The 13560-nt window shown below is 53.5% G+C and overlaps 1 protein-coding gene across 1 annotated transcript; it reads left to right on the top strand.

The window, feature by feature from the left end:
• The first annotated feature begins 412 nt into the window (after positions 1 to 412).
• LOC101942808 (sialic acid-binding Ig-like lectin 12) lies at positions 413 to 10362 on the top strand. Its single transcript, XM_065574092.1, has 7 exons — positions 413 to 593; positions 3170 to 3319; positions 3738 to 4142; positions 4898 to 5218; positions 7029 to 7082; positions 8975 to 9083; positions 9341 to 10362. The coding sequence occupies exons 2-7, from the start codon at positions 3196 to 3198 to the stop codon at positions 9420 to 9422; spliced, it is 1095 nt and encodes a 364-aa protein (XP_065430164.1). The 5' UTR covers positions 413 to 593; positions 3170 to 3195; the 3' UTR covers positions 9423 to 10362.
• Positions 10363 to 13560: the final 3198 nt, after the last annotated feature.

Below are 13560 nucleotides of genomic sequence, written 5' to 3' on the forward strand. Positions count from 1 at the left end.
ACCTGGGAGACGTTTGAGGAACTGAGAGACAGAGAATAAAAGAGACCCTAGAGTGGAAGAACCCCTGCTCCCACTCCCCAGAGCTAGGCAGTGTCGCACCCTGGATCAGATTGGAGCCAGGGCCCCCTACAGGGGAAAGGCCCCAGGCCCCATTCCCTCCACCCCCAGCCAGTCCCCCTGCGGTGGGGCCGGTTTCCGGATGTCCCTGGGAGCAGGCCTCTGTCTGTGACAGTCTCTCGCTTGTGTCGATTGCACTGAGATCTCCAGACACTGGAACCGGCTTCTGCAATGCATTCTAGGGCTAGAATCACACGCTGACTTCCCCTTCCTGTCTTGAAATCTCACATCTCATTACAGCCCACGCCCTGACACTCTCGCCTGCTCCATCCGAGGCAGGTCTTCACACGCACCCGGCTCTTCAAATTGGAGTCAGGATTCGCTAGCTGTCTTACCGGGCACCTGCTGTTCCTGTGCGCTGTTCCCAGACACCCGACCCCAGAGGCGGACGCATCTCATCTCCGGGTGAGCAACCTCTGGGCAGTGTTGCTGTTCTCCAGCTGCCCCGCCTGGAGGTGGCTGCATCTCAGCTCGGGGTGAGTGATTAGCGTCTGCAGCATGTACAATAGGATAAGAGGTGTGAGCTGCTGGTGTTCAAATGTTAAAAGAAGTAATGAAGGGATAGAGCTGGGACAGGCGGCTGGGAGCCAGGACTCCTGGGTTCCATTTACGGCTCTGGGAGGAGAGTGAGATATAGAGGGTCTCAGAGTCAGGACTCCTGAGTTCTGTCCCTGGCTCTGGGAGGGGAGCAGGGTCTAGTGGGTTAGAGTGGGGGTTGGAGGCAGGGAGTCAGGACTCCTGGGCTCTATCTCAGCTCTGGTAGCAGAGTGAGATGTAGAGGGGCTCAGAGCCAGGACTGCTGGGATCTATTTCCAGCCCCACAAGCAATATGCAGCCTGCCCCTGTTGCAGGGAAGCCACAGGGAGCCCCAGCCAGAAGTAGGGGAAGTCGACAGGATGCTGGTGCTGGGGTTCCTGAGAGAGCATCTCCACCCAACCCCCTCCTGTCTGCACATACTTCTACTTTCACATTCCCATGCATGCCGCTTCCCCAGGCTCTGAGTCACAAACCCTGGAGAACCTGGGCTGCAGGGTCGGAGAGCCAGGTCCTGAGCCCCCCTCTGTAGGTCTAGGGAAGAGTGGAACTAGGGTGGGGGAGGGAGCTGGATGGTCTGTGGCGACTGTCGTGTCCCTCAAAACTGACCCACAGCCCTTTGCGATCCCAGCCCTTGCTCCTGCCCCCGCAGCTCTGAGGGTGACCTCCAGCCCAAGCAGGGTCCCGCCACAGGGCTCCCCCACCATGGGGACCACACTGGAGGTGTCTGCTCCGGGGGCCACGTACAGCAGGGGGTTCCCCAGCACTCATCTCTCAGCCTCCTTCCGAGAACACCTGAGGGCATCAGAGGGATGGTGGGAAATGGAACTCCTCGGGGTTTCCCCTTCCCCGAATGGGTAATTTTGGGCGGCAAGGAGGGCAGATACCCCAGGTTGGGCACATATGTGCAGACTTCTCACCCATAGTCCAAATGCTCTCACTCCATTGCCCCTATGGAGTTGGGTCAGCACAAAGTGTGGTGTGTCTGGGGCACAGAGCCCCTGACGCTGCCACCTATTAATTTCATTTGGGGACTTCTAGTTCCTGTGTTATGGGAAGAAGTAAATCATACTACCTTATTTACTTTCTCCACACTAGTCAGGATTTTATAGACCTCTATCATAGCCCCCCTTAGTCGTCTCTTTTCCAAGCTGAACAGTCCCAGTTTTATTAATCTCTCCTTTTATGACAGCTGTTCCACACCCATAATCATTTTTGTTGTCCTTTTCTGAACCTTTTCCAATTCCAGTTTGAGATAGGGCCACCAGAACTGCACGCAGTATTCAAGATGTGGGTGGACCATGGATTTATATAGAGGCAATATGATATTTTCTGTCTTATTATCTATCCCTTTCTTAATGATTTTTGATGGCTGCTGCACATTGAGTGGCTCTCAGATCTCTTCCTTGAGCAGTATCAGCTAATTTATACTCCATCCCTTTATAGGGATAGTTGGGATTATGTTTCCCAATGTGCGTAACTTTGCATTTATTAGCATTGAATTTCATCTGCCATTTTGTTACCCAGTTTTGTGAGATCCCTGTGTAGCTCATTGCAGCTTTGAACAAAACTCTTTTGATTAGTTTTGTATCATCTGCAAATTTTTCCACCTGTTTACCCCTTTTTCCAGATCATTTATGAACATGTTGAACAACACTGGTCCCAATACAGAACGCTGGTGGACACCTTACCTTGCTTAAAAGCCTTTTGGGAGGAAACTTGTCAAAGGCTTTCTGAAAATCTAAGTAAATGGACTAGGTCACCCTTGTTCACATGCTGTTGACTCCCTAAAAAAATTCTAGTAGTTTGGCAAGCCATGATTTCCTTTTCCAAAATTGAAGGTTTTATACATTGCTCTAGTAGTTTTCCATCTGTTGAGGTCAGGCTGACTGGTCTATAGTTCCCCGGCTCCTCCTTTTTCCCTTTTTAAAGATGGCCACTCTGTTCACCCTTCTCCCGTCTTCTGAGACCTCTCCTGGCATCCAGGAGTTTGCAAATATTATTGCCAGTGGCTCCAAGATTTCTTCCACTAATTCCTTCAGCACCCTGGGTTGAACAGCTTCCTGGCCCACTGATCTGAATTCATTCAAATTGGTCGGAACATCTCTGACGTGTTCTTTACTTATCCCAATCTGCAGCCTTTCCCCTTTGTTGTCTGTGGTAACTTCACTGGTCGCTCGCTCACATGTTGGTTTTTGTGGGAAGACTGAAGCAAAGCAGGCACTGAGCAGCGCTGCCTTCCCACCATCTTCTGTCACCAGCTTAGGATTTTCTGGCTGACCTCATGATTCTTAGAGAAAAACTCATTTTTTCCCACCAATTTAAGGATTCTTTTAGCCCATGATCTCTCAGGACAGTCTGGTGATTTGGGGGTTTCTGTGTGGGGGGGAGGTCACTGCACTGTGAGCAGCCCAAGATCAGCCCCCTGCAGAGCCCAGCAGTACTGATGGTCCCCAGGGAGATCTGTCCCCCCAAACAGCCTCTGCTCTCACACTTCCCACCCCCCGTCTGTCTCTAGGTCTGTCCCAGCCGGACGCCCCAGCCATGGGCAGAGCTCATGTGCCACAGCATGACGCCGGGGAAAGGGAGCTCCCACCTCAGGGCCCCCTCTGGAGAGCAGGGGGTCCTGCCACGCTGAGGGTCCTGATCCTCACCCTGCTCTGGAGGGGTAAGTAAGCAGCACCTGCAGCCCCAGGGCAGGGGGAAGGGCAGAACCTGCACTAAGCGGGGCCAGGTCTGTCTCAGAACTTGAAAGTGAGACTGGCCAGAGGGGGAGGGGAGCCCAGTGCCCCAGTGTGGTGCTAGGGGGTGCTGAGTGACAGGGAGCGGACAGGGGGGTCGATGGAGGGAGGAATGGAAACTAAATGGAGTGAGAATTGGTTAAGGACCCAGGGCTGGGCTGACATGGGGCTGTTGGTCGGGAGTGAGGGGCACTGACAGACCTCGAGGGGGGATTGAGCTCGGGGCTGGGCTCGCAGGGGGCTGCAGGTCGGAAGTGAGGGGAACCTGCAGAGCTGGGGGGTGCCGCTCAGGGTTGGTCTCTGCTCTATATGGGTCCTACTTCCATCCCTCCCCGTCCCCTGCAGGGTCCCTCTCCCAGCCATCAGGATTTACCCTGGCGGTGCCGCTGTCGGTGTCCGTGCAGGAGGGTCTCTGTGTTCTCATCCCCTGCAACTTCACGTACCCAGCCTCCTATGACACCGACAACCCCTCGGCCGGGCTATACGGACAATGGTACAAGGAGCCTGCTACTGTGGGCCAGGATCCTCCTGTGGCCAGCAGTCTCCCCAGCGCGGGGGTGTCGCAGGAGACCCAGGGCTGGTTCCGGATGATGGGGGATCTAGCACACGGCGATTGCTCCCTGCAAATCAGTGATGCCCGACAGACGGATGCAGGGAGATATTTCTTTAACATCGAGAAAGCCATGTTTGAACACACTTACCGCTCCAATTCCGATGGCACTGCCCCTGCGCTCACGATCTCCGTGCGAGGTAAGAGCAGCCGCAGTCACTGCTTGTGAGGGTTCCCCCCACTCTGAACTCTGGGGTACAGATGTGGGGACCCACATGAAAGACCCCTTAAGCTTATATTCTACCAGCTTTGGTTAAAAACTTCCCCAAGGCACAAATTCCTTCCCTTGTCCTTGGACGGTATTGCTGCTACCACCAAGTGATTTATAGCGAAATTCAGGGAAATGTAACTTGGAATCCCTATCCCCCCAAGGCCCTTCACCCCCTTTCCTGGGGAGGGTGGAGAATAATATACCAAGCAATTGGTTAGCAATGTGAGCACAGAGCAGACTCTTTGTCTTCAGGACACTTAAAATCAATCAATCAATCAGGTTCTTAAAAGAATGTGTTCCTGTCATCTAAATAAACCTGCTGCTTTACTGGCTGGCTGAGACTCATGGGAATGGCAGGAAGCCAGGGGTGCAGGGCCCCCATCTCCCGCCACACTCCGTGACACCCCCACAGGTTTGAATGTATCTTCTTTCCTCATTGCTCCTTGTGGTAAGGTGCCAACTAGGTTATTTGAGCGGATTAATCCCTTACAGGGAAGCTGCCAAAAGGAATTTTATGCTACTACATACATAAAGTTGTTACTCTTCCCTCTATATTTATGACACCGCTCATCAGCCCCCCTGAGCCAGCCAGTCCCCGCCATGGGACCAGATCAGAGCCGGTGCCCCTAAAGGGCAAACACCCCATGTCCCCGAGCGATTCTCTCCCCTCTCCCCATGTCTCAGAGCTGATGGAGGAGCCAGAGATCCAGATCTCACCGGCACGGGGGCTGCCAGGGATGCTGCTGGCCGGGGAGCCAGTGACTATGACCTGCACGGCCCCTGGGCGCTGCTCCGGGACCCCTCCGCAAATCACCTGGATGGGGCCGTTCAGCGACACAGCCCGGAACGTCTCAGCCCAGCTGGCGAACGGCACCTGGGCCCACAGCTCCGAACTGCGCTTCGCACCCACCCTGGGGGACCATGGCAAAGAGCTCATCTGCATCGTCACCTACAGCTCAGCACAGGGACCTTCCACCCGCAGAACCGTCCGGCTCTACGTCGGCTGTGAGTGACCCAACCAGCCCCTCCACCCTGGCCCCAGCTCCCTATGCTGGGATACCCAGTCCCCCCTGGGCTATCCCAGCCCTGCCCTCCAGCCCCTCCCCCAGCTCAGCCCTGTGCTGGGATCCCCACCCCCCACCATGCACCCTCAGCCAATTCTGCTCCAAGCCCCCTTCCCACCACACCATGCAGCACCTTCTCCCTTGGGATCTTCCCCTTTCCTGCCCCCCTTGGCTATGGCTCCCTCCTCTCATACTCAGCCCCAGGTCCCCAGGCCCTTCTCTTCTGGGATCCCCTCTACCCCTGTGTGGTGTTTCGATGTTGCTTGTAATTATTAGAACTGGGAGCACTGGCTGGTGGGAGTCTGAAAGGACAGGAAATGGAAAGGAGCGGGGAGGAGTTGAGGCAGAGTGAGAGTTACAGAGGGTGCAGCAGCAGCTTGGTAAAGAAGTTTCCACTTTAAAAATAAAGTCCTGTTGAAGTTTGTTAGTACCTTGCTTGGTTATGACAACACCCCGACCTGCCCTGCCCCCAGAATCCTCCTGGGCTAGGATCCACCCCCCACATTCCAGTCCCCCCCTTGCAGGGATTCCCCCCTCACACCAGCCACCCCAGTTCCCCCTGAGATCCCCCCAGGCTGTCCCACTGTGTCTCCTCCACCCCTCCCCTTTCTGCCAGGATCGGTGGATGCTCTATATGGGGCAGAGTGTTAATGGGACCCAGTCACTGTCCGGCACTAAACATGCGCCGGGCTCGGTGCCCAGAGACCTCGGCCCGCCCTGCCCCAGGGAAACCCCCGTTAAATGTTCTGTGACCCTCGTGTTGCAGATCCAGGACAGAGGGAAAATCAGCGGCCACCTTTGCAAGGTGAAGGATCAAATCAGGCCTCAGTGTAAGGACGGCCCATGTTCCGTTCAGCCATTGGGAGATTTAGAAGGACACCGCCCCCTCCCCGGCCCCCATATCTGAGCCCAGGCCCCAGCCTGACCCTGAATGTCTACACAGACATCAGAGGAAACGTCCGTGCTGCAAAGACCTGCAGCCTGAGTCCCATGAGCCCGATCCAGTGGACCCAGACTCTGAGCCTCAGTGACGTGGGGTTTTGATGGCAGTGTGGATGGACCCTGCCAGGCCTGGCCAGCCGGTATCAGCATCCGGCTGTTCTGGGTGTTTATTTCAGATGCCCCTCTTGTTGCAGCAGGGCAGCAAAATAGCTAGTCCTGGCCGGCCAAGTCAGGAGGCAAAAGGAGATGGCTGGGGAGAGATGAACCGAGGGGGGAGGCAAAGGACCCATGACGGGGGTGTCTGATGTCCCTAGTGGTGGCTGGGTCTGGGGTGGGGGTGGGAGTGGGGTTATTTAGACCTCTGGCTCTGGCCCATCCTGGGGAGGACACGTTTGGGGAGCAAGACGCTGAATTCCCAGAAGCCCGGTAGATTCTGGCACAAAGATGGTGACACTCGCCCCAGTACCGAGGCCAGAGCAGCCCGGCACCTCGTTAGTGCCTCTGCCGATTATGCTGCATTTTGACCCACTGGTTTTGGTCCCTTGGGTTTCCATTTCCCACAGTTCTCGTTCCCTGGCGCGGCCCTAACCCAGCCCCTGGGTTATGTCAGGTGCCTCTTGGGTTGGGCTCAGTCAGGTCTGTCGCTTCCCTTCCCCGCCCACGGGTCTTGTGTCACTTCAGGGACTTTCCCGTCCCCCAGCTGAGCTCACAGCGAGGGGCCATGTCTAGGATCAGTGATCACTAGCGAACCCCCTCCCCCCCAGTGCTGTCCAGCCCCCCTGATCCCCCCTGTCTGGTTTGTGTTACAGACCCACCTGGGCCCCTCAGCATCACCGGGAACCTGACCAGGAACGGACGCCCCGGTGAGAGACCGCACTGCGAGCCCCGGGAATCAGCGAGCGCCTCCTAGTCACTCTCTGCCTGCGCTCAGGGCCAGGCACGAGGCTCAAACAGGCCAGACTGATCCATGCCTGGAGTGGAGAGCCCAAGGAAGCCATAGGACAGTAGGGAGGGTGGTAGGGGGAGCAGGCCTAGTTCCCTGTGTCTCCAGACTCTGGGGTGGTAGTAGGGAGCACTGGGCACCGGGGAGGAGATGGGTTAGGGAATGATCTCTGTGATGGAGACCTGCTGCACCCACTCCAGATGGGTCCCTGTATAACCAGCCCAACACCACACCCCACCCAAGAGGTGGCTGCATCTCAGCGCCTTGTTGGGGGATCTCTTGGGTGAAGCCTAACCTACATGCTCATCTCTTCCAGTGCTGGAAGTGTCGAGAGCTGAGGGCGACATTGTGTCTCTAGAGACCCAGGAGGGCGACTCCCTGACCCTGAGCTGTGAGGCTGGGAGCAGAGCCGAGGCCATCCTGAGCTGGGCCAAGGGGCATGAGTCCCTCAGCCCTGGCCAGGGAGGAGACGGACACCTGGAGCTGTTGAATCTCACCAGAGGGGATACTGGGGAGTATCGGTGCTGGGCCATGAATTCCTATGGGTGGGCCAGCCGGGCCCTGCATGTGCACGTGCAGTGTAAGGCTCTAGGGGGCGCTGTGCCACAGGGAGCAGGGTGGGGCCTCAGTGGGGCGTGCTGTTCTGCAGGAGGTAGGGCAGGGCATCCATAGGTGACACTGTGCTGCAGGGAGCAGGGCAGGAGTCTATGGTGGAAAGTCCCAGGGGAAGTTCCAGCTGCTCCGCAAACGTGAGTGGCCCCTGCCACTGGGTGTGAGTGGGGTTAGACCACAGGACTCCCTGCCACTGGGTGTGAGTGAGGTTAACCCCTGGGACCCTGACACTGAAAAGTAGCAGTGTTAATCCGTGGGACTCCTCGCCACTGAGTTCTAGCAGGTGTCATAGGGTGTCCAGCCCCTGTAAACGGAGACAGAGCCAACCCCTCCTGTGCCATAGTTAATTAGCTGCTTCGAGGGCAGCCCCAAGGTGGGCAACTGAGGCTTGAATAGACTCCTGGGCCATCTACAAGGGCCGTGAGCGCCCAGACTGAGGGTGGAAAAGCAGGTGAGTTGGTGTGAAGTGCAGCTGGCTGAGGATGGGGCAGGATCAGTGCCTGGGGGGGCCAGCCAAATAGACACCGGAGAGCAGAAGAACCCGCGGGATTCCCTGCCATTGGATATTAGCAGGTTAGTCTATGGGACTACCAGCCCCTGAGTATTAGTACGGTTAACCTGTGGGACTCCCTGCCACTGGGTTGCTGGGGACCAGGCTGAATGCATCCTGCCAGCGCAAGGGGCCCAACATCAGCTGCAGCTGCTCTCTGCACTCTCAGCCCCCACCCTGGCTCCAGTGGCAGGTGGACGGGGAGCCCCTGGCTGGGAACGGCTCACGGGGGGCCCTGCAGGTCAGCTCCTGGGCCCAGGGGGACGAGGTCATCAGCACCCTGAGCTGGACAGGGAGCGGGGACAGGGGACCCCAGATCTTCTGCCTTGGCTCCAACACCCACAGGATTTACGCTGTACTGCTGAGCCCACCAGACACAGGTGAGAGCCCCTCCCTTCTAGGGTGCGCGAGCTCCGAACTGGCCCCAGGGTGGGGATTGGCTGGCTTGGGGGGGGCGAGGATGGGGCCACAGGACCTTTCCTCTCAGAGAACATCAGCCACAATCTGACCCCAGGGCGGCACTGGGTGGCTCAGGAGCTGGGGAATTTCCCCTCTAGGGGGCGCTGGCTCCAACACGGCCTCAGGGCGGGGGCTGGCTGGCTCGGGGCAGGGGTTGCAGGGATCTATCCCAGACTCTCGACTTCTTCTAGCTCCATCATGTGGCCTCACTCCAGCATTTATCGAATTCAGCTACAAACTCGTCTTCGTGGCGACTGGATTCTTCCTGGCCTATTACCTCACCCTGCTCTATTACAGATGGTAACTCAGCTACCGACCCACCTACCCATGCACCCATCTACCCACCTACCCATATACCTATCTACCAATCTACCCACCTACGTACACACCTACCTACCATCTATCCACCCACCCACCCAACTATGTACCTACCCACCTGTCTGTCTATCTATCTATCTATCTATCTATCTATCTATCTATCTATCTATCTATCTATCTATCTATCTATCTATCCAGACTGCCGGACACATAAATACCCCAGGATCTCTCTCTCCCAGGAGACCCTGCTGCTGTCGTGGAAGCAGAAGGAAGGACCGGCCAGGAGCCTGGGAATCCAGGGTGCCTGAGTCTGGTGTGTAGATCAGGCCATTCCTCAGCCACCGAAGAGCCGACAAGAAATTGGAATCTCAGGGGACTGAGGACATGGAGAATGAGACATCAGCTGGCGGGACTGCCACCCTGGGTGAGGCCAATGGGCCCATCTAGCCTGATATCCTGCCCCCTCCCTAACCCTCTGAATCAGACCCATGGGCCTGGGAAGCACATGGAAACTGCCTGTAATATTTATATGACCATGTGATGTTATTAATATGAATTGTGATCATACAGATCACTTTTGCAACCAAGGTCATATAGTGGCATCAAATCTTGTACAAAGGAGGTCAAGTAAGGTGTCTATGAGGAGGTTAGGATTTGCTGGTCATGATTATGCTTTCTGTATGCAGGTGTCATTTTTGTATTTAAAATTATAAATATTGGCTCTATCCTGTCTGTATTTCAAACTTGTGCCATGCTACTGGGTGACACCCCAGACAATTTGGCATCAGCACTAGCTAGCCTGCTTGATGGCCCATTAAGGACCATCAGCTACACAACTGACCCATTGAGAGAAGGCAGATATACCTGGTGACTCAGCAAGGCATGCAGGGACATGCCTAGGGGCAGAACTATGAAGGTTTTCTGTGCTGGGTAGCTTGTGTTTGGAACAAAGGAAGCAGAACCCACATGACAAAAGGACTATAAAAGGCAGCTGCATCATCTCCATTGTGTCTTCAATCCTGCTTCTTACTTCTGGAGGGACTTTGCTACACTGAAGCTCTGAACAAAGGACTGAATGACCCATCCCAGCTGGGGATGTTCCAGAGACTTGATTTGAGCCTGCAGTTTATTCCATCACTGCTACAAGCCTGAACCAAGAACTTTGCTATTACTGTATGTAACTGATTCCATTTAACCAAATCTAGCTCTCATCTGTATTTCTTTCTTTTTATGAATAAACCATTAGATTTTAGATTCTAAAGGATTGGCAACAGTGTGATTTGTGGGTAAGATTTGATTTGTACATTGACCTGGGTCTGGGGCTTGGTCCTTTGGGATCAGGAGAACCTTTTTCTTTTACTGGGGTATTGGTTTAAATAACCATACATACCCATAAAGAGCGGTGCTGGTGCTGATACTAGGAAACTGGAGTGTCCGAGGGAGTGTATGATTTCTGGTTAGCCAGTGGGGTGAAACCGCACTCCTCTCTGTTTGGCTGGTTTGCTGTGCCTTGGTAATAAAGGATACCCAGCCTTGGGCTGTGACTGCCCTGCTCTAAGCAATTGATCCTGAATTGATACTCTCAGTTGTGTCCCGCCAGAGGCCGCATCGTTACAGACCAGTAGATGATCTGTTTGTTGCCCTGATGGTTATGACTTTGTTTGCTCTGTGATGACCGCAAGGCACCCAGATACCCCAGTGACAATCACAGTATGAGACCCTCTAGAGAACAGAGCACACCAGCTGATGCTAGTTACCTGTCCCTGCAAGACAACGCCCAACCCAGCAGCTCTGACTCTGTTCCCAGCCAGCGCGGGGAGAAAGTTTCACAGAGAAACTGTTTTTGGTGCAAAATGCAAATTCGGTAACACCAAAACTTCGTGTGAATCCAGGTCGATTTTGCTGAATTGTTCATTTGGTGAAAAAACTCCCCAAATTCCCCAAAATTGAAAGATATTTGTTAGGCATTATCAAAAAGAAATGTTTCATTCTATCTATTCAAAAGCACTGTATGGGTTGAAATTTCCTGTAATTTGATTTTTCTTAATTAAATCTCAAATGCTAAAAATTGAAGAAAAAAAAAAAGTTTTATCCTCAAACCAAATCTATTTCTGACCGTCTAGTTCGCTGAAAATGTTGAGACTAATTTTCATTTTCAGTTTTACATGAAAAGATTTTTCCCCCCTGACTTTTGACAAATTCCCTCAAAATTTATCAAATTATGCTTTCAGATTGATGCCCAAATATTTTTTTTTCAAATGTTTGGTTTGCCAAAAATTTGAACATTTTTTCTTTTTGTTTCAAACCAATCAGTTTTCTGTTTGCTAAAAATTGTTGAGAATTTTTTTTTTTCAAGCCACTAGTCAGGCGCAGAATGGGCCACTGGGCCTTTCCCCTCTTGTGGGCGATGGATTGGATCCAGCCCCAGGGAGGGGGACTGGCTGGCTCAGGTGGTAGCAGTGGGATACGGGTGACAATGTGTGCAGGCTGAACAATTTCCCCTTGGTGATGTGCAGATAATAGCAGCCCCCATCCCTGGCTCACACGTCCTCGATCCCAAGGAGCAGCCCCCCTTCTCCAGGTACCCCAGCATCCAGAAGTGGCTCTGCACCTCCCCCAACACCTCTGGGTAGGGGATTTTGGCAGTGACACGTTTCCCTCAGAAGATGTCTGCTTTACCCAATGAACCAAGGCCCACAGATCCCCACCACCCATCCTGTCAGTGGCCTGAATATGCAGGAGATACTGAAGCAAAGAACTACCCAGGCTCACATTGATTTTGGGACCCTCGGGCCCAGGTGTGGGCTCTGGACATAGAATCCTTCATAAGAGAGATGGGATGGGAGGAACAGGCTATTCAGGAGGGAACCACCGGATGGAGCAGTTACACAAAGCCAGACATAAACCTAGTGTGTGAGCAAGTGTTAAGTCTTTGGAGAAATGCTGGATTGATTGTGTTCAGTATTTTTATGTAGCTGTAAACCTACCTCTTTCTCTGCTGTCCACCAGCCACCTTGCTATCTGCTCCTATCCGCAAGCCACGCCTTTCCGCCAGCCGCTCCTCTTCACCAGACGTCCTGCTAGCCACTCATCAACTTGTCTTCAGCCCCCCCCCCCATACTTAACACAGCTCTTAGTAACTTCAGCTCTTTAATGATTTCAGCTCTCAGTAGGGGAGTGCTGGCACACTCAGAACCTCTCTCCCAAAATAGATCTAATGCTTAGATGTAGGAAACAGAGTTCAGCTCTGCAGCATGTAAGAAGACTCCTAATGGAGTCAAAGTTAGCTCTGTTATTACACCGTGGAGAGAGGAGAGATCAAAGTGGTGTTTGGAGCCCTCAGAAGGGAGCCCACACACCAGGTATCATAGAATCATAGAATATCAGGGTTGGAAGGGACCTCAGGAGGTATCTAGTCCAACCCCCTGCTCAAAGCAGGACCAACCCCAACTAAATCATCCCAGCCACGGATTCGTCAAGCCTGACCTTAAAAACCTCTCAGGAAGGCGATTCCACCACCTCCCTAGGTAACCCATTCCAGTGCTTCACCACCCTCCTAGTGAAAAAGGTTTTCCTAATATCCAACCTAAACCTCCCACACTGCAACTTGAGACCATTACTCCTTGTTCCGTCATCTGCCACCACTGAGAACAGTCTAGATCCATCCTCTTTGGAACCCCCATTCAGATAGTTGAAAGCAGTTATTAAATCCCCCTCACTCTTCTCTTCTGCAGACTAAATAATCCCAGCTCCCTTAGCCTCGCCTCCTAAATCATGTGCTTCAGGCTCCTAATCATTTTTGTTGCCCTCCACAGGACTCTCTTCAATTTTTCCACATCCTTCTTGTAGTGTGAGGCCCAAAACTGGACACAGTACTCCAGATGAGGCCTCACCAATGTCGAATAGATCACGTCCTTCAATCTGCTGGCAATACAGCCCAAAATGCCATTAGCCTTCTTGGCAACAAGGGCACACTGTCGACTCATATCCAGCTTCTTGTCTACTCTAACCACTAGGTCCTTTTCTGCAGAACTGCTGCCTAGCCATTCGGTCCCTAGTCTGTAGCAGTGCATGGGATTCTTCCGTCCTAAGTGCAGGACTCTGCACTTGTCCTTGTTGAACCTCATCAGATTTCTTTTGGCCCAATCCTCTAATTTGTCTAGGTCCCGCTGTATCCTATCCCTACCCTTCAGCGTATCTACCACTCCTCCCAGTTTAGTGTCATCTGTAAACTTACTGAGGGTGCAGTCCACGCGAACCTCCAGATCATTAATGAAGATATTGAATAAAACCGGCTCCAGGGGCACTCCGCTTGATACCGGCTGCCAACTAGACATGGAGCCATTGATTTCTACCCATTGAGCCCGAAGATCTAGCCAGCTTTCTATCCACCTTATAGTCCATTCATCCAGCCCATACTTCTTTAACTTGCCAGCAAGAATGCTTTGCTAAAGTCAAG

This window comes from Chrysemys picta, chromosome 20 (assembly GCF_011386835.1).
Source record: "Chrysemys picta bellii isolate R12L10 chromosome 20, ASM1138683v2, whole genome shotgun sequence".
Taxonomy (NCBI): domain Eukaryota; kingdom Metazoa; phylum Chordata; order Testudines; family Emydidae; genus Chrysemys; species Chrysemys picta.

Excerpts from the sequence above, each read along its gene's own strand:
- LOC101942808 (XM_065574092.1), top strand. The coding sequence starts at position 3,196 with ATGGGCAGAGCTCATGTGCCACAGCATGACGCCGGGGAAAGGGAGCTC. Across the intron at positions 5,219-7,028 it reads CGTCCGGCTCTACGTCGGCT|ACCCACCTGGGCCCCTCAGC; the intron begins GTGAGTGACCCA and ends TTTGTGTTACAG. Across the intron at positions 7,083-8,974 it reads GACCAGGAACGGACGCCCCG|CTCCATCATGTGGCCTCACT; the intron begins GTGAGAGACCGC and ends GACTTCTTCTAG.